Source organism: Mesoplodon bidens (assembly GCF_964165515.1).
Source record: "Mesoplodon bidens genome assembly, chromosome: 16".
In the NCBI taxonomy this organism is placed as follows: Eukaryota; Metazoa; Chordata; class Mammalia; order Artiodactyla; family Ziphiidae; genus Mesoplodon; species Mesoplodon bidens.
The window spans coordinates 14069529-14089489 of NC_138173.1; the positions used below are offsets into that span (position 1 = coordinate 14069529).

The 19961-nt window shown below is 38.0% G+C and overlaps 1 protein-coding gene across 4 annotated transcripts in view; it reads left to right on the forward strand.

Moving 5' to 3' along the window:
* The window catches only part of PREX2 (phosphatidylinositol-3,4,5-trisphosphate dependent Rac exchange factor 2), a 283316-nt gene that overhangs the window by 80092 nt on the left and 183263 nt on the right, over positions 1-19961 (forward strand). For all 4 annotated transcript variants that reach the window (XM_081259019.1, XM_081259020.1, XM_081259021.1 and 1 more), the window contains exons 4-6: positions 2002-2106; positions 6701-6802; positions 9931-10092. In XM_081259019.1, the coding sequence (XP_081115145.1) occupies positions 2002-2106; positions 6701-6802; positions 9931-10092 (369 nt within the window). The remainder of the gene's footprint in view (positions 1-2001; positions 2107-6700; positions 6803-9930; positions 10093-19961) is intronic.

The following is a 19961-nucleotide window of genomic DNA, read 5'->3' on the forward strand; positions in this document are numbered from 1 at the left end:
CCCTCAAACATAGAGCATTTCTCTTTTGAGGCAGAAAATCCTTACTTTTACAATGGTGCGATGAGCCTTTTATTAGTCAAAACATTCCCTTGTTAATCGACTTGTGACTAACCTGGAGGTGAACAGACCTGGTTCCTCTAGGTACACATATGCCTGCATCTGAATTTTTCTCGGAGGCTTGCACTGAACAGTGCCGAAGAAGAACAAGCCAGTACTTGGTTATTTCAAATTATATGTCGTGCTTGTATGATCATTTTCATCCCTTTGCACATGATAGCTGAAATTATTTATGCAATTGATTTGCAAGGTAAAAAGCCACTTGTACGGTGAAAATCGTTTCCAGAACTAAAGTGCATTCATACTGACAAAAGAAAAATAATGCTGCTATTTCTACCACTCTGCTGATGCTAATTTTCAGAATACCAATTTGAATCCATTTACTTATCAAAATGCTATGCAATTAGTGTTTTATTTAAAAATGTATAGGAGTATTTTGTCATAGAAATCAATTTTCGTTTATTTTTGATTTCCATTCTTTTATAAAGTAATGATATGGAGTTTCTAGATCTATATTTCTGTATGTGGTGAGCAGACTCTGTAAATGTTATTTTTAGAATCAGAAAATATTCCATAAAAATAATTATATTAAAGGGAGAGACTCCTTGGGTATAGGAAGATCAAGCTTTCACTGGGCAAAACTATAAGCCACGTGTGTTGTATCCACTTAATCCAGGCTGTTCCCTTTCATGAAAGAATGCACATCTCCGGCCAGCTGGAGTAGTAGCTATCTCAGTGCCGGGCTGCACATGGGAATCTTGCACCCTGACATCCATTTCCTCAGTAACACACTATGAATCTGTCAGCCATGAATTTAGTTAAACTATTTCTGAAGTTTGTTTTCTTCTGGTTTATCCCATCTCTTGAAATAAGTAATTCAATACATTTTCTACTGGCTGTATAAAATAGCACTCAGTGTTTCTAAATACATGTCTTTGAAATTTTAGAGGACACACTTCTGTTCTACTATTCAGTCACTACATTTTCTGTGTCTGCCTCTTTTACTGGGATATATACTGGGATATTTGATGGATATTGATCATAGATACTTGGAGAAAATCTTACAGATGGAAGGGAGCTTTAGAGATCAAGATGGTGTGAAATTTCTCCTTTTATGAAAGAATCCCTTCTATAGGATCTATGAAGGTTGTTGATCTTGTTTTTACTTGATCACTTTTCGTTACAGCTCTAATTGTTAGAAAATCTCTATATTAATCCAAATCTGCCTATCACTGCCCAACATGACCCTTGCAATTTCCACCCAGTGGTCCTAGTATTGTGTTTTGGAGCTACAAAGAGTTGTAAATCCTTTACAATAAATAGGACAGCTATTTGAAAGTAGCTACCATTCCTTACTTTTATATACTAACAAATATTCCTCTCTGAGATGACCTCTCAGATGTAATATCTTCAGGGTCTGTCATTATCTCAGTCGCCTGTTGCTGGCTATTCTCCACTTTGTCAGTGTCCTTCTTAAACACAACTGTCCAGATTGGTGCATATGACCTGCAGGGTACTATGTCCTATTGCTCTTATGATCTGGCACATGCTTTTCCCTCCACCAGAATACTTTCTTCCCTCTCCCTGCTAGGGAGTCATGGGTTTATGTCTCTGTATCTTGCCCACATATGACATCTTTTTAAAGCTGTGTCTCAATCCTCCCAGCAAAGCTAAGTACTCTCTTCTCTGTAATCTGCTACCATGTTGTTCATTTAATTTTTATTGCATACATCATATTGGATTGGAATTAATATAAGTCTGTCTCCTTTCCTAGACCATTCTTCATGGATCAGGGAAAATCAATTAAACATACTTATATATATACACATAGTATAGCTCTTGAAACATAGTAAACACTTAATAAAGTTTGTTCATAAACATCACACTTAATATTTCCAAATGGCTAATAAAATGACTCTAACTGATTCTTACTTGAATTCACAGAAAGACAAGTTTCGTATCTACGACGAATATTGTAGTAATCATGAGAAGGCACAGAAATTGCTTTTTGAACTTAACAAAATAAGAACAATTCGGACATTTCTTTTGGTAAGTATATATTTATGTATCACCGTATGCTGTTATTTGTTGAGCCAAGAGCCAAGGAATAGCATCCGTGTGGTGTAAAAGCTGCTTGTGTGACATCTGTTTTTAACATATCCCTGCTAGGGAGCTAGAGAGTCATTTGCGAAATGTAAGAAGTGAGACTGTAAATCAACTATACTTCTATATATATATGCTCTTAAAATCACACACACACACACACACACACACACACACACACACAAATGAAATGAACGAAATGAAAAGAAGTGAGTTGGGAGAAGCTTGTTTATGGGGAAACACTGTCATGCCCTCTCCTGGTTGATTATGAGTTGTGAAACCACAGGTTCTTAGTGAGAGAAGACATTTATGCCAGAGTTCACAGTTGCTTTTATATCCCTCAGCCCCGTAGAGCTTCATTTTACTTCTGCTAAGAGAGCTCTAAGTAGGGCAGTGACAGGAAGGAAATGCATCATGGGGACGGTAGAAAAGAATTTTCAAGATTGACTTTTCTCCTACATACATTCCATATTCAGTGTTCATAAAAAGAGCAAGAATCTGTATTTAATTTCTTCAGGATAGTACAAATAAATGCATCGTTTGGCAGTTTCTTGGACATTGTAATTGCCAGTGAGAACCACACTGTAAATAGAATTCAGTGATATTTAACGAATTGTGGAGTGGAACAGGCATCTCCACGATCCAGTTTTAGAGCCTGGATCAGCTCATTTAAAATGAAAAATAAAATGCCCATTTACAGCTCTTTTCCACTTGCACCATTAGCTCCAGGCAATCATTGATTTGCTTTCTATCTCTATAGGTTTGCCTTTTCTGGAGAGTTCATATATGTGGATTTGTACAATATAATCTTTTTATGCCTGGCTTCTCTTACTGAGTAAAATGATTGTGAGGTCCATCCTTGTTGTAACATGTATCCGCATTCTATTCATTTTTCTTGCTGAATAATATTCCATTGTATTTTGTTTATCCATTTGCCAGTTTATGAACATTGGGTCAACAATTGACTATGATAATGATGGACGTTGAAGATCCTACATATGAGATGTCATTTCAGAGAGAGAGATTTCTTAGTAAAGTCAGGAAATGTCAGGTTTGGGCAATTCTGAAGAATGCTGTTATGAATATTCATGTACAAGTCTGTGTGTGGACATACATTTTCATTCTCTTGGGTAAATACTAAGAGTAGAATTGCTGGATCAGAGTAAGTTTATGTTTAGTTTTTTGTTGTTGTTGTTATTGCTCTAGTGACTACAATATGCATCTTAACTTAGGAAGTTTATTTCCCTCAGGTTGGTTATTGTTTTCTGTTTGTTTTGTTTTCAGGAACTTGCTTCGATTTAATTTGAGAATCTGTCTTTTGTATACGCAGCTGCTGCTATGTCTGCTCAGTTTTTGTTTTCTAACTTAGCCTTTCTTTTTAGGGGTCACTCCTCTGACTGGTTAACTTAGTGGTCAGCTGGGGATTTGAAAGAGGTGATCGAACATCATAAACCATATGATTTGTGGGTCAGTGTGTGAGTGTGGTGGGCGACACATTCACAGGCCAGGCAGTTTTCAAGTCAGATCTGGGTTTTTTTTTTCTCCTGGGGCCATCTCAGGTCCTCTCTGCATGTGCACAGTCTGACATTTGCCCCGAGCAGGACTGCAATCTCAGGCTAGCAGAAATGTGAGCGTTCCCCATTTTTCTTGGGCAGTGTGCTAATTTTATTGACAACACTCCTGGGTGTGGGATTTTTGCCCTGTGCAGTCCCCTCTGGTAGCAGGTTTGCAGGGTCAGTGCTACTGTGACAGGGCTACCATGCAGGATGAGCTGAGGATGGCCCTGGGGCTGGGGGCATGTAGGGGGAGGATGGGAGGAGCCCAGGCAAGAATGCCACCAACTCCCCTGTTCCTACCTGAAGTTCAGCAGTTTTTCATGAATAAACATTTCTCAGTTTGTTGTTTGACTTCAGTTGATTACCAGAGTCCTGAAATTGGTGTTTTTTACAATCGTGCTCAGTATAACAGTTGTTTTGGGGAAGAGAATTTACTCATCTCTTCTCTCTGCCATGGCCAGAGGAAGCTCCTGTGCCCCTGGACCAATGGGGCTCTCTGTGAACTATGAGAGCTTTGCTCTCTCACTGAGGGCACCCTGTTCTCAGCAGAGCTGGCTCTCCACTAAATGTCACAAGTCCAGAGTGCTGGTTTTCACAAGGTCCTACAGCATGGTCTGGTAGGAAGACCCTGGCTTTTCTAGTTCTTGCCTTGGCACTAAGTGGCCACTAGTTACCTGGATGACTTGAGGAAATTCATTACATCTCTGATGTCATTTTCCTTACTCATAAAATGGGGATAATAACAATCACGCTTTGAAAAACATTAAGGATTTACATGTTTGGGGTGATGATATTCTATTTGTGGGTACTTGCATATACTGTCACCTGAGTAAGTTTTTAGGATCAGTGGAATCTCTAGCAGCTTATTTAGGAAACATTCTTTCTGTCTACATAAGGAGAAAGCTGGCTCTCATAAGCCAGTCTAATAAGAACCTACTGTAGAGCACAGGGAACTCTACTCAATACTCTGTAATGACCTATACGGGAAAAGAATCTAAAAAAGAGTGGATACATGTATATGTGTAACTGATTCACTTTGCTGTACAGCAGAAACTAACACAACATTGTAAATTAACTATACTCCGATAAAAGTTAAAGAAATTGGGCTTCCCTGGTGGCGCAGTGGTTGAGAGTCCGCCTGCCAATGCAGGGGACACGGGTTCGTGCCCCAGTCCGGGAAGATCCCACATGCCGTGGAGCGGCTAGGTCCGTGAGCCATGGTCGCTGAGCCTGCGCATCCAGAGCCTGTGCTCCGCAACGGGAGAGACCACAACAGTGAGAGGCCCACGTACCGTAAAAAAAAAAAAAAAAAAAAAAAAAGTTAAAGAAATAAAGTGGCTGTTATGAAGAGAGTTTGTAATCTGTACAGTACTAATAGACAAGGAAATAAAAGTGGGTTAGATAGTCATGTGTTCCTCAGGGTGCTTCAGCGTAGGGCTAGGTAGAGGGGGTGGCCGCATTTATAAGTGGTGCTCACTCATACGGGGACACTGAAACATCACTGGAAATAGAATGGGGTATAGATAGTTGTGTTGCATAGGATTCCTCTGGGGACGGTACCATACACAGGTGGAAAGAGGATTTTGATGACCTGATTGCAATAGGGGTTGAAACCCCCAAAGAGCATGTTTGAATGAGACACTTCTTTGCTGCTGTGTCTTCTAAGGTTTCTGGTGAAGTGAAAGCCATGGTGCTGGTTTTGCCGAGTTGGTTGGACAGATTGGAGCTGAACTCAGTTGCTCAGGGCGGTGGGGGTCTGGTCTGCTTCCATCACTCTTCCTTTTGCTTCCTTTCCCACTCAGTGCTCGGTCTCTCCTCTCAAGGAATGTAGGACAGTATTTTAAAAAATAGTGGTAGAAAGGTTGTAAATGCTCAGTATGATGTTTGAAGAGCTCTTTTCTTCCTTAGTTAAATATTTATTATCAGCTTCCTCTGTGCCAGTCACCCTGATAGGCACTGCAGAAACAGGTTTTGACACAAGTTTCCAGTCTGTTATTTTAGGGAATTCCCTGGCGGTCCAGTAGTCAGGACCTGGAGCTTTCACTGCTGAGGGCCCGGGTTTGATCCTGGTCAGAGAACTAAGATCCCACAAACCGCATGGCGTGGCCAAAGAAAAAAAATCTGTTATTTTTTTTAATTCAAAAATTGCTTTTAAAATCTTTATTTTAATTTTTTTTTTTTTTTTTACATTGCTGCTTAAACCACAAAATAAAGACCTGGTGCTTCAGAGGATCAAGCCTGCATTTATCAGAGTCGATTCTCTTGACCATCACTTTCAGTAAATGGAAGCTGCTTCTAGTTCATCTCACTGTGATTGCTGATTTTGAGTTTTCTCCTTCCATCTTGGCTCTGTGGAGATCATGTCTGACATCCTTCCCTGAGACTGCCTAGCCAGTGTCTTTGGTGAGGTATTATAGCTCGATGTGACTTAGAGATCACTGGATTAAAACAGGCCAGTTGTACAGAGAGGAAAATTAGAATTTTGAAATCAGTCCAAGTTGCATCACTGGCCAGTGGCAGAGCATGGGTAGTGCCCAGTTGTCCTTAGTCCTGATCTTCTGCAGCACCACATGACCTCCCCCTATGAGCAGGATGTATGTACATATGTGTGCATCTGTTTATTCATCCGTCAGTACATTCTTTCATCAGTACATCCAACCATCCATTCATCCATCTATCCATTAATTCATTCCTCCATCTCTGTCTCTTTCTTTTTCCTCAGACTTCATACTCAGGTGAATATATGTGAATTCATTTTCAAGATAAAGATTCAAAACACATTTTGGTTGCTAACTAATCTGAAAGGCAAAAGTATTTCCTTTCTCTCCTGTAAACTTTCTTTGTGACTGAATGTGCTTTTCTCAGAGAGAGAAGCTATATAGAGACATGCTTTCCCATGTTTTCAGCAGAAAAGTTTATGATAGAAGAAAGTTTCACCACCTCAGGCTTAAAAATGTACGTAATTGTCTTTATTTCCACCCCAGAACTGCATGCTACTTGGAGGACGGAAGAACACAGATGTCCCCCTGGAAGGATACTTAGTAACACCAATACAAAGAATATGCAAGTACCCTCTCCTTTTGAAGGTACTTAATGTGTTTACTTCATTGTTGCATTTCCCTTGTACCTGCATATTTTTGCCGATGATCTTTAAAAAATTTTTCTTTTAAATAGTGTGACATTCCAAAGAAAAGGCAAATACAGTTATTGGGAAAAATAGCTATTTTGTCAGTAATTTATATAGAGAGTGGGAAACAAATGTCCTCGGAAAACAGACTTTTAGTGCTCTTTGTAAAAAATATGCTTGTTTGAGTTTCCTTCAGCGTAAATGCATTAGTTTCAAGATAGATCCTATTAAGTACATTATGACCAGTTTATATAGCACTTTGTCTACGGGGTTCCTTATCTTAAGTAAATTTGCTGTTGGTATATATTTTTTTCATTTCCCCAAACATTGGTGACTTCTTGATGCTGATGAAGTTAAGGCTAAGTTACACAATTTCAGAGCCTGGTTTTTAAATCATTATTACAGGGAATGGTGTGGGTCACATGGGATAATAAATGATAGAAAGTGGAAAGACAGTGGAAGACAACACTGCCTCTGGAAAACAGGAAATGCCTTACGGTCGTAGGTCCATCGCCTCATTACAATGACCAAAAGTTTTATCATGAGAAGCATATTATAATATACGAATTACTGCTTATACTGCAAGGGTCTATGAATAGATTAGAACAGCAGTTCTGGAAAGGATGTTTTTTGGAAATGTAGCATCTGAATAGACAGTTTGGGGTGGTGGTTGAACATTTGAGTTCTGAGTTCAAATCCTGTGCATTCTGCTTACTAGCTGCACGACTGAGCTCATAATCTAACCTCTTAAAGTCATGGGCTTTATTTATGAAACAGAAATGATGATGACGACATGATGAAATTATAACATATATCTAAAAGAATGTATATATGCATGCATACGTATATCTCTGTGTATACTTGTGTATGCATATACATAAAGGAGTACCTAATAATTGAGCTGTCTTATACACATCATTTAGCATAGTATGTACTCCATAAATGTTAGCCATTATTACTCATGTATATTTGATTCTTTTAATATATTCATATATTAACTACATCTTAGCTTCTAAATTAAAAACAACTCAGAAATGTTATGGACATACTAACTGGTGTTCTTACTGATTTACTTTTTGAGAAATAAATGTTATGAATTTGAACTAAAACGCATTTTTTCACTACAGCTTTTGTCAGTTGCATAAATTAGGTCTCAGTGAAAATTTTCTTTGGAAAGGATTTCTTCTTATTAAAAAAACCAGTTAAAGTTGCTTGGTTAGCTAATGTAGAGAGAAGCCAGCACAGGGATGTCCAGGTCTGCAGGGCTTTGGCATGGGAGGACTGGTGCAAGCGTGACTCCCATCCTTCTGGGAGTCCCTGCAGACCTCTGACATGGTGACTCAGATTTGCATGCATTCTCATCACTCCCGTTATTCCTAGTCCTGATTTTGGAATCCCGAGAGTTTGTCTGTTTTAAGAGTCAGAAGGATAGTGATATTAAGAGAAATACATCCAGTTAAGTGGTTGTTCTAAATCAACTCCTTTCTGGTTAAGGATGACCTCAGGTGACCTCACAGATAGGAACATGGACATATCCTTGCTTAGGAAGAAAGAGGTCGATTCAGAGCATCTTCAAGAAGTGGAGGAATGACATCTTTTCCCTTTTTTGGAAGATTATCTTCACAAAGAAACAGGAGCAAACTACTTGTGTAGTAGATATATTGGTGTGGATGGTTTTCTTTGTTGTACCATTGGCTGAAAAATGGAGCTGGTGTTCTGGGATGATCTGCAATGGTTCTATTTATTCAGAGAAAAGCATTAGGGGATTAGGCCATGTGTTAAAGAAAAGATACGTTGGTCTTATTTGTGGAACTTGGAATTATTGGGTTGGCCAATCAGCACAAGGTCCATAGCAAGTAACTGACAGATGATTACTAGTCATTTCTCCTGCTATCTCACATTATCTAACTTCATGTCGCAACTCCAGAGGTACCCACCGGGCACATAGACTGCAGGCTGCCTTCGCCACATCACACAATTTACAAATAATTCTACGCTTGAGAGTCTCTGCAGAAGCCTACGTATCTCCTTTATGGATTTGTGATCCAGCATAACTATTTAAGCCTGATCTTGGGAGTGATGTAATGTGCATTCTTTTGGTGTTAGTTCTATAGAGTGTGAATACTTTGAATGCAGGGTCAAAGTTTATGGCAGAATTTTCAACAATAGCAGACATCAAGAGAATATAACAACTGCATATTTTCCCACTGTATGTTAAGAATTAAGAAAATTCTTTTAAAGACTTGCCTCAGGATTTCTGAAATTGTTTTAATTACATGATGATGGCAACTGTAGTAAAGAAACAAATGACTAATTAAAAAGTAACGTGGTCACAACTGTCTAGACAGTGGGTGAAGATGTTTAATTTGGTGCTTCTAAACAAGACCTTTTATAGGATTAAAGATTACTCTAGTTCTGATATCCTGAATGGAAAAAAAATAAAAAGAAACTAAAAGCAAAAAGAAAGCTGTTGAAGGGTGTATGGAAGTTCATTCATTGCAGAGAATGAACCTGAGTTGTTGGCAAACACAGCATAAATTCCTTCTTTAATGATGGAGTATTGTGGAATTTATAAATTGTTTATTTTACTAGAGTATAAGACTATTTTAAAATTTTGCTTTATTTATGACATTTTTATAGTTTCTCAAAAAATATTAGAAAATAAGGAACTTAAACTGTTTTTGAAATTATAGGACATATTCATTTAAATATTTACTATTCTTTTAAAGACTCTAGGAAAATGAAGTCAACATATAAAGATGTCCTCCTTTTGGAGCAAAACTCAAACTTATAAAAAATTACACGCAGTAGGTGAGATATTTGACAATTCCAAAGGAGACGACTAATTTAGTTTTTTGAAAAAACATCATTTTGAGGGAAAAATTAAAGTGACTGCAAAGTGTGCAGGGGGTGACGCTTATTCACTGATTCAGCCTTTTGTTTTTGATCTTAATTTGGTGGAGTTTGTGATGTCATTTCTGAAATTGGCTCTCACGGACTTTGCAGTTTTCATTTCCTGGTCAGTCTGAACCTGCTGTCCCAGAAAGCTGAAGATCAAAGGGCGGTTTGTTTTTTGTGTATAAACAGGAGTTGCTGAAGCGGACTCCAAGGAAACACAGTGACTATGCAGCAGTGATGGAAGCCCTCCAAGCCATGAAAGCCGTCTGTTCCAACATCAACGAGGCCAAGAGACAGATGGAGAAGTTGGAAGTTTTAGAGGAGTGGCAGTCTCACATTGAAGGCTGGGAGGTACAGTCACTGTACTCAACAATTGAGCTTAAAATAGTTTTGTTATGTCTTATGCTGTGCGTAGAGTTACTGGCATTGGATGGAACCGTAAATGGTCGTTTTCCTAGGTTATGCTAGAGGGCTCTAACTTTTTCCAAAAAGTACTGTCATTATTCTTTTTAAATATCTTTAAAGGGGCAGTTAATTGACTTAACTTCAACCTGAAGGCTTTACGATAGAGCCAATCAAAGCTGTGTGTGTTATAAGCTTAGATAGTTCAGTATTTGTGCATCATGACAAACCTTTCTCCTGTCTTAACTTTGGTCAGTAATACATAATTGTAGCCTGAGCCCTGGAGAGAGTAAAGGGGAGTAAGGCTCCAAACCTGTGCTGTGATATTATTATTTTCAGACTCTAAGTTAGGTATTTGATGATGAATTTCATTTTAAGTCCACTTCACCTCTCTAAATTTGAATTTCTTCATTTCTAACATGAAGGAACTGGCCATGACATGATTTTTAAGGTCCATTCAAGATGAAAAATTTTATGGTTTCATGATTCGCTAAAGAAAGATTTTTTAAAATGACAAAAAAGCAAATCAAGAGTGATATTCAGAATCTGTAATATGTTTTCAGCTATGGTAATTTTGTATCCCAGTTATTTCATGGAGTTGGAGCCCTATATTACTTTAGCACTATGTAAAGAATAAGCTAAAATTCTTTCTTTAAATTGACTTAATTTAGATGATCAAGAGCTTTCAACTAGGATAATTTCTTATGGTTATAAAGTAAGCAATTAAGATAATATTTTTAAAGTGTAAAGAAGATTTAAAATGTCCAACCAAATATTGTATCACACAAATCAAGGGGATTGCTTTTATCTTTAGGGCTATATAATTGACTGATTCATTTCTTATCTTCAATATGTTGGTTTCCATTTAGATATAACCTTACATCCATTCAGATTTGCAAAGAAACCTCAAACATTGACCCCAGGGAATGCTCCTATTTATCCATTCTTCGCCATGAATCTTTTAAAATGCTAACTGACTTAGTTTCCTCCTCATCTGTATTCTTTCATTTCAAGTGTTCAGGGTGACCCGTTATTTCAGCATGAATGCTACTTATTTCAATCAATTAAAATGGTTGTGTGTTTTACAGTTGATTCATGATGATAATTCCTTTCCTGGGGGCAGTTGTCCTGCTGGGCTGAGAAAAATAGATGAAAGTGTGCTTTTGCCATTCTGTTGTCACTCAAACATCAGAAGAAAACCGAACTTGTTTTAAATTGCAAGATTTGTCAGTGACTTCTGCCAGGCCTTTGACCAAAATAAAACTTTTATAAGACTCTTTTAGGTCCTCTAGGGAAATGGAATCTGTCATAATTTTGCTTCCTTCTCATGTATCAGTATATCCTAAAAATTGAGTCTCCTTTAGAAATGGGAGAATCCTTAAAAAGTGTTGCTATTTCTTTCACTGTTCATGGCCATTTACTCAAAGGAAGAGTGCTACGTGGTCCATACTATGTCATTTGTAGCCTATAGTGGTGGGCGCTTCAACCTCACCAGCCTTGGTGGGTTTACAGCCCTTGGAGTGGGAGAGAAAAATGGAGCCTGGGGATAAAGGAGACTGGTGAGAGGAAATCTGATGTGACCACAGTTCCAGTGGGCACAGGGAAGATAAAATAAGGGTCGGGTTCCAAAAAGAGAGGCAACACAAATTCTACTTGAGTAGGATTTGAAAATGAGTGCGTAAGACACAGCCATACAGTGACTTGGGAGTTTTGATACTTTGAGGGAATGCAGCTTGGAGCAGGGTCCAACCAGTTGATTGGAAACTTGTGATAAGAACCTGATCTCACATCTCAGTCCACCACCTTGGAGAGATGGGGGAAAGCTGTTATAGTACTCAGGCCTGGTCCCTTCTGGGAAGTTTAGGAGGAACTGCTATCTGGTGAGACTTCAAAGGTGCACAGATCAAAGAGAGGGATACAGCCATATAGGATGAATTCAGGCCCTGGAAGTGAGTGGGAATGGTTAGGGCTTTCTGTGAGTTGCTAACAGGGATTATTGCTCAGCTTACAGGAAGCTTTATGTATGTTCAGAGTGACTCTCACCTTTATGTATGCATTATGTCCTTGATAGGCCTGTTTGGAACTGATCTCTCAAATCTGGAAAAAAATCACAATAAAAGAGTGGGAATTATTAATATATGAAGGTGTTGGAAGACATAAGATCAGAATAATTTTTGTGTTTTAGGAAGTAAAAAGAAACACAATTGTAATTTGACACCTCTTGATTACCTTTTTACATGGAGAAATACAGTGCTACAAGACCATTTTAAAATCACCTCTTGTTGGTTTTGGAATCTCTTTGCTGCTTACATTTGATTAAGTTTATGTCTGACAGTGTATTGACCTCAAAATAATGTTTTCTTATTATTTTATGAGTGTGAGTCTTCCATAGGTTGTGATGAGACCTGATTCTTTTTGTCCTCTCTACAAGGTGATTTGGTAGATGCAAATTTGTCTACTACCTTGAGGTTGAATTGATTTATAGATGGCTCTTGTTATTTAAGGATAAGTGGTTTAGGAAGACAACCATTGAAAGTGAATCCACTTAGAAAGGAGACCAAAATTTTATAAAAAGTGGGAGAGGAGGAAAGTTTGATTGGGACTTTATCTTGGTAAAATGAAAAGTTATATTATTAGTTTGTTTTAGCTAATCTAATATGTAACTGAATTTAGGTTTTTATTTCAGTTAATAATTTGAATCTCAAAAAGAGTGAATCAAACGCTTAGTCTTTTTTGGGGCGGGTGGGGACATACATTTTATGACATTTTATGATGAAACAATATGATGTTCTTCATTTCATGTTTGACTTTCCTAGTATTTGAAAAAGATTTTTTTGAAAGAATATTCAAATGCTTCATTAATTTTCTCAAGAGACTCCTTTGGTATTGAAACTGTTCTCTTATGAAACACCTATCTCGTTGTCATTCCGGTCATTTTTCTTTTCTTCCATCATGAATGGGTCTAGCTCTGATCGACCTTCATCTGCCAATGCCTTGTATATGTGTGAGTGGGGAAGTTCCAAGGCCTGTCATCTTTTATCTTTTCCAAGATTATGGTTTCTCTATGCAGTCAGTCTGTGTTTTTCTGATACTGACATTCAGCATTTAGTTGACCAGATGAGTTAGATAGACCCTGGTGTGAAGCAGGAAGAGCTGATACTGGGGTCAGATAATTAGTGAGCAGTTTCATTTGACAGTGATTTTTGCCACTTCATAGCTGTAAGACATCAGTCATGAACCCTTATGCAACTTACATTAAGAGAACTTGTTGACATAAAAAAGATGTACCTTTTCAAACACTCTAGATATGGTTTAGCAATATTATTTTTATTGGGTTTATTGAGAGGAGGGGATTTGTTCTATTATTACAGTTCTTCCTAAATCATGATTGCAATGTTTGAAGAAACATTGGAAATTAGAAAAAAGCCATAAAATAAACATACATGCTTCTGATTGTCTTTTTTGGCTATTATCATCTTCTGAAAGCTTGTTTTGGCATCTAATGTGTCCCCTTATGAAATTCATCATGCTTCCACCTTACATTCTGTGATGATGCTTTGAAATTCATTTTTCATGTATGCTGACCATATAATTGGCAGCCCATTATATACCTCAATTTATAGATTCAAAAATCATTCAACTTCTTAAATTAGACTGTGAATTATTATTTTCTTGCTGGATCTTGTAACACGAGACACACACAAAAAGAAGTGGACCTTGGTGAGGTGTGTTGTCCACATGGACGCCTCTGGGTCCCAGTGTGTATGTCTGAAGTCACTGTTGGATCCATCCATTCGATTGCTCTCTTAACCATATTGGGAAGTGATATTTAAGTGGTGTCCTTCATAAATTTGACAAGGAAAATTACTGGAAAATGATTGAAACCTGAAACCACAGCATGGAATGAACTGTATGAATAAATGTTTAATAATAAACATACATAATCATAAACCCACACAGCCATCATCCCTGATATTCATCACTGTTAATTCATGCCAACTCTCATTTTATTAATGTTAAATTATAGCTGTGATCACACAGCATTTAATTCTGTGTTTACATATCTGTTTCTCCACTAGTATATGTGTTTCTTGGGAGCAGGGGTCATGTCTCATGTTATGGGTCCCCAGCATCTAGGACAGTGTCTGATACATAGCTGGTTGACTGGTAATTGAATGCAGATAATAATTACCTCGTAGTTATGTATTAATTGTCATTGTCTTCTCACTATGTTTTTGGCGCCTTTGGTTCCTGGCAATGATTCTGATGTGGTTCTGTTCAGAGTCCAGTATTTGTTTCATTATCCTGCTACTTTGAAGTTCTCTAATCCTCTTTAGCATCCTGTTCTTGTTTATGGTTCACATATGTACCATGCAAGATTTTTCACTTTTTTGTATTAAAGTTGAACACCCTGCAAGTGTTTGAAATTCAGTCTTTGTAATGTCTTTGTAAATTTCTGTAGTACAGGTCCTGTTTCCTCTGTCTAATGGTGGGTTTCCCTTACTACATTTCACCCTTCGCACTGCTGGGCAGTGGTGACAGAGGCGGAATAAATAGGTTTGCACAGCTTGGGGTAGAAAGAGAGAAGCTTTTGGAATGAGAGGATCCTGGTCGGTACATCTCGCACCACTGGTCACAGTTATTTATTTATGATTACTTCTTACCTTGACCTACCAGTTAACCTTCCTTTCCTGGTCTAATAAAAGCAGTCAGGATTAGAACCATGCAGGTAATTTCCTAGTTGGAGTTTTGCTGTATTTAATTCTACATATGTAATTCATCACAAGCAAACAGTCTCTGATTTTTACATGGTAAATATAGCTTTCTAAAGGGAAATTTAAATTAAAAATGATAAATCATATTGATGATAAAAGTATATTATTTTGGCTCTTTCAAAAATCTATTATGCACATTTTATATATAAATTTTTATTGAGGTGTAGTTGACATACAATTTTGTGTTACTTTCTGGCATAGGACATAGTGATTTGACATTTGTATACATTGTGAAATGATCAGTACAATAAGTTTAGTTACAATCTATCACCATGCAAAGTTAATACAATGTTATTGACTGTATTCCCGTGCGGTACAGTACATCCCCATAACTTATTTATTTTATAACTGCACGTTTGTACTTCTTGATCTGCTTCACCCATTTCATCCCCCTCCATGACCACCCTCCCCTCTGGCAACCACCATCTGTTCTCTGTATTTGTGAGTCTGGGTTTTGTTTTATTTTGTATGTTTGTTTGTTTTATTCTTTAGATTCCACATATAAGTGAAATCTTTGGCATTTGTCTTTCTCCCTCTGACTTACTTCACTTAGTATAATACCCCCCAACATCCATTCATGTTGTCACAAATGGCAAGATTTCATTCTTTTTTATGGCTGAGTAGTATTCTATTATATATACATATACCATCTCTTCTTTATCCTTTCATCCATTGATGGAAACTTAGGTTGTTTCCATATCTTGGCTATTGGATATAATGCTGCAATGAACATAGGAGTTCCTAAATCTTTTCTGAATAAGTGGTTTTGTTTTCTTGGGTTAGGTACCTAGTAGTGGAATTGCTGGATCATACAGTGGATCTGTTTGTAATTTTTTGAAGGACCTCCATACTGGTTTTTTTTATAGTGACTACACCAATTTACATTTCCACCAACAGTGTACAAGGGTTCCTTTTTCTCTACATCCTTGCCAACACTTGTTATTTCTTGTCTTTTTGTTAATAGTCCTAGTCCTGACAGGTGTAAGGTGATATCTAAATAGAGAGCCCAGAAATAAACCCACAGATAGATGGTCAATTAATTTATGACAAAGGAGGCAGGAATATACAATGGGGGAAAGGACAATCTGTTCAACAAATGGTGTTGGGAAAACTGGACCATTATCTTATGTGACATACAAAAATTTAGTCAAAATGTATGAAAAACTTGAATGTAAGACCTGAAAACATAAAGCTCCTGGAAGAAAACTTAGGCAGTAAGCTCCTTGACATCATTCTTAGTCATGCTTTTTTGGATCTGACTCCAAAAGCAAGGGAAACAAAAGCAATAAAAACCAATGGGAGTTATCCAACTAAAAAGCTTCTCCACAGTAAAGGAAACCATCTACAAAATGCAAAGGCAACCTACTGAATGGGAGAAGATATTTGCAAGTCATATACCCCATAAAGGGTTAATATCCAAAATATATAAAGAACTCATACAATTCAATAACAATAACAACAAAAAATCTGATTAAAAATGAGCAGAGGATCTGAATAGACATTTTTCCAAAGAAGAAATATAGAGGGCCAACAGACACCTAACAAGATGCTCACTAATCATCAGGGAAATGCAAATCAAAACCACAATGATATCACCTTATTTTAGTTATTTTTTAAGGAATTGCTAAAAGACAGCAGGCTCTAAATCATATGGGTAAAAACATTATTTAAAAATATCTTCATTAAATATGTACAGATACACATTACATTGTATGTAATGGCTTTAGGGTAGTTCAAAGTTAATGATTTACACAAAGCCCTCTTATTTTTTAAAAACAGTTCTTTCACACCTTCCCTCTCAAATGTTGGTTTGATGATATATCACTACACTGTTAAAATAGCTTGTTTTCTTGGGCACTTTTTTCTTCATGATCACAATTTTTTCATAATACCATAATCTGCTGCCTCTGACATCTACAAAGTGACCCATGAAACAGTCTACAAATCAAATTTAATAAAATAAACACGCTTTTTAAAATTTTAGAACTAGGAGTGGCCGACTTGATGGAGATTTATATTAGGAGAAAATGTCTAACAGATTGCCTGGCACATTGTAGAAATATTAAAAAACTGACTTTAATATTCCTCTAGATCACAGTGTTTATTATATATAGTTGCTCAATGACTAAATTTGCATTGGCCAAAGAATAGATATCTAGATTTAAAAATTAGCATCAATTTTCAAAATGAAGATAAAATACTAACCAGGTAAAATAACATTATACAGATTTTAATGAATATTAGGTGATGATGAAATGTACCATAGGTGTAACTGTGATCTGTAACATATGATAAACATCTTTTCTGTCCTGGGCTCTGGGAAGCAGCTGGGACTACCTGGCAGGGCCCTGTGCTCACCTTCATCTCCATGTTAGTAGGGTAGCTATACTGTGCACTTGAGCGCCTGAGCTCAGGCTTCCAAAGCAGTGTTGCTTCAAGTGTTGACAGAATACGACAATGTATCAGAATCTACTGGAATGGTCTGGGACCTACCCCAGATGTACTCAGTTTCCATCTGTGAGGATAGTGCCAGGGAACCTAAAAGTTTTTAACAGTCCCATCAGGTGTGTCTTCCAAACTCTGAGATTTGAGCACCATTGTCTTAGAGGCTTTGCTCTCTTCCAGTAATCTGTCCAGCTTGTTTTATTGCTTCCATATTTTTTGTTTTCTAGCGAATTTGTCTGACATGCTCATTTTGATAGACTCTAGTGCTCTTGACTGTTTCCTAGCAATCTGATATTTGTAACTATTCAATTTCAGTCATTCAGTTTCAATTTTGTAGCTTCGCTTCTTTATCCCTAACCCCAGAAACTCTCTTGCCATTTCTAGATAATGAAAAAAAATTGCACATAATTTTAAAAATATCATAAACCTCATGCATTTCACAGACAAAGCTGTGAGTTTTTGTTTTTTCCACTACAGAGAAAGGTAGATTATATCATGTAAGTGGAGGAGAAATATGATACAACATTAGTCAAAAACAGACATTTATTAAGTGTCTGCTTGCAGATAGTATGAATTTGAAGTGAGAGGCATATCGTGATTACACAAGAGACTGTATCTACACTTGGCCAAATTTTCTTCAATATTTATAATAATGTATGTACCTGTGTTTCAAAAATTTTTAATGATTTGTAGTCACCATTATCGTGGAAATAATACACAGATTAAATCATGGTAAAATCAAAGACCCAGTGGACATTCTTTTAGAATGAGGTTTTTAGACAAATCTATATGTTTTGACACAGTTTTTTTTTTTTTTTTTTTTTTTTTTTTTTTTTTTTTTGCGGTACGCAGGCCTCTCACTGTTGTGGGCTCTCCTGTTGCGGAGCACAGGCTCCGGACGCACAGGCTCAGTGGCCATGGCTCACGGGCCCAGCCGCTCCGCGGCATGTGGGGTCTTCCCGGACCGGGGCATGAACCCACGTCCCCTGCATCGGCAGGCAGACTCCCAACCACTGCGCCACCAGGGAAACCCCTTGACACAGATTTTTTTAAGTACATAAGCATTTCCCTAGGAATTATTTAAACTATTCATGAAGATATTTCATGTGATGATAGTAGATTACTGTGGTAGAAGATAGTAAAGGTGATACTGTATTAATTGTTGAAGTCTGCTGTTAAATATTAAAGACACATCACCTCAGTAATAGAAACGTCTCAGTAGGATTTAGTAAAGTGTGTGTTATTGTAAGATATACTTTGTATATTTGTGGCAATATGGACTTGATGTCCTTACCCCATAAAATTGCATTAATTGATATTTAAGCAGATGCTTTTTTTTTTTTTTTTGCGGTACGCGGGCCTCTCACTGCCGTGCCCTCTCCCGCTGCGGAGCACAGGCTCCGGACGCGCAGGCTCAGCGGCCATGGCTCACGGGCCCAGCCGCTCCGCAGCATGTGGGATCCTCCCAGACCGGGGCACGAACCCGTGTCCCCTGCATCGGCAGGCGGACTCTCAACCACTGCGCCACCAGGGAAGCCCTAAGCAGATGCTTTGAGTTGCTTATGAAAAGAAGTGTTGACCTGAAAGAGGTCAATTAATCTTACTCTGAGTTTTGATCAGGAGCTAGGAGCTGATGGGAACTTATGGTGATGCCTTCAATATAATGTATCTGTATATTAGAGTTTTGAGAGCTTGCTGTGATATCAATCTGGATTAAATGAATCAAAAGTCAAGCTATTCAAATATAGGTTAGAGGAAAGAGACCTGGGAGCACTTTGACTCAATTGTAGGATGGGGTTGCCATAAATATGCTAATATAACCTTATGCTAAACTAATATATATGTATTGTAGGGGACTGGAGAAATAATAGCATCACTGCTATGTTCTTCATTTGCCAGCTCACATCCAAATGATTGTATTCACTTCTGGAGGTGTTCGTGTTAAGGGAAACCCTGACAAACTGGAGAAGGTCCAGAGGAGATCTAGCAGGATCTTCCTGGTTTCTGAAATCAAGCCATATGGTCAAAAGGCAACGGTGGGGCTTCCCTGGTGGTGCAGTGGTTGAGAGTCCGCCTGCCGATGCAGGGGACACGGGTTTGTGCCCCGGTCCGGGAAGATCCCACATGCCGCGGAGAGACTGGGCCTGTGGGCCATGGCCACTGAGCCTGCGCGTCTGGAGCCTGTGCTCCGCAACGGGAGAGGCCACAACAGTGAGAGGCCCGCGTACCACACACACACACAAAAAAAGGCAACGGTGTTACAGAGCCTGGAAGGCAGAAGGAAGCATGTTACCTATGTTCAGATATTGGTTGGCCTTTCACGAAGAGGTTGTCCACCCGCTTCTAGGAGGAAAAATAGTCAGTGAGTGAAAATCATGGTAGATTTTGGCTCTACAGTAAGAAAAACCTTTCTAATAATTAGACTAAATAAAGAAATGGACTATCTTATGAAAGAAGGAGCTTAATTTTACTGGAAGTATCCAAACACAAGCTGGAAGGCCTTTTTTTGTCAAGGCAGGAGTCGGTGTTCTCTGAGGCCACAAGATATGTCCACCCTCAATAACCTGAGAAATAACATTGTCTTTAATGAATTAAACC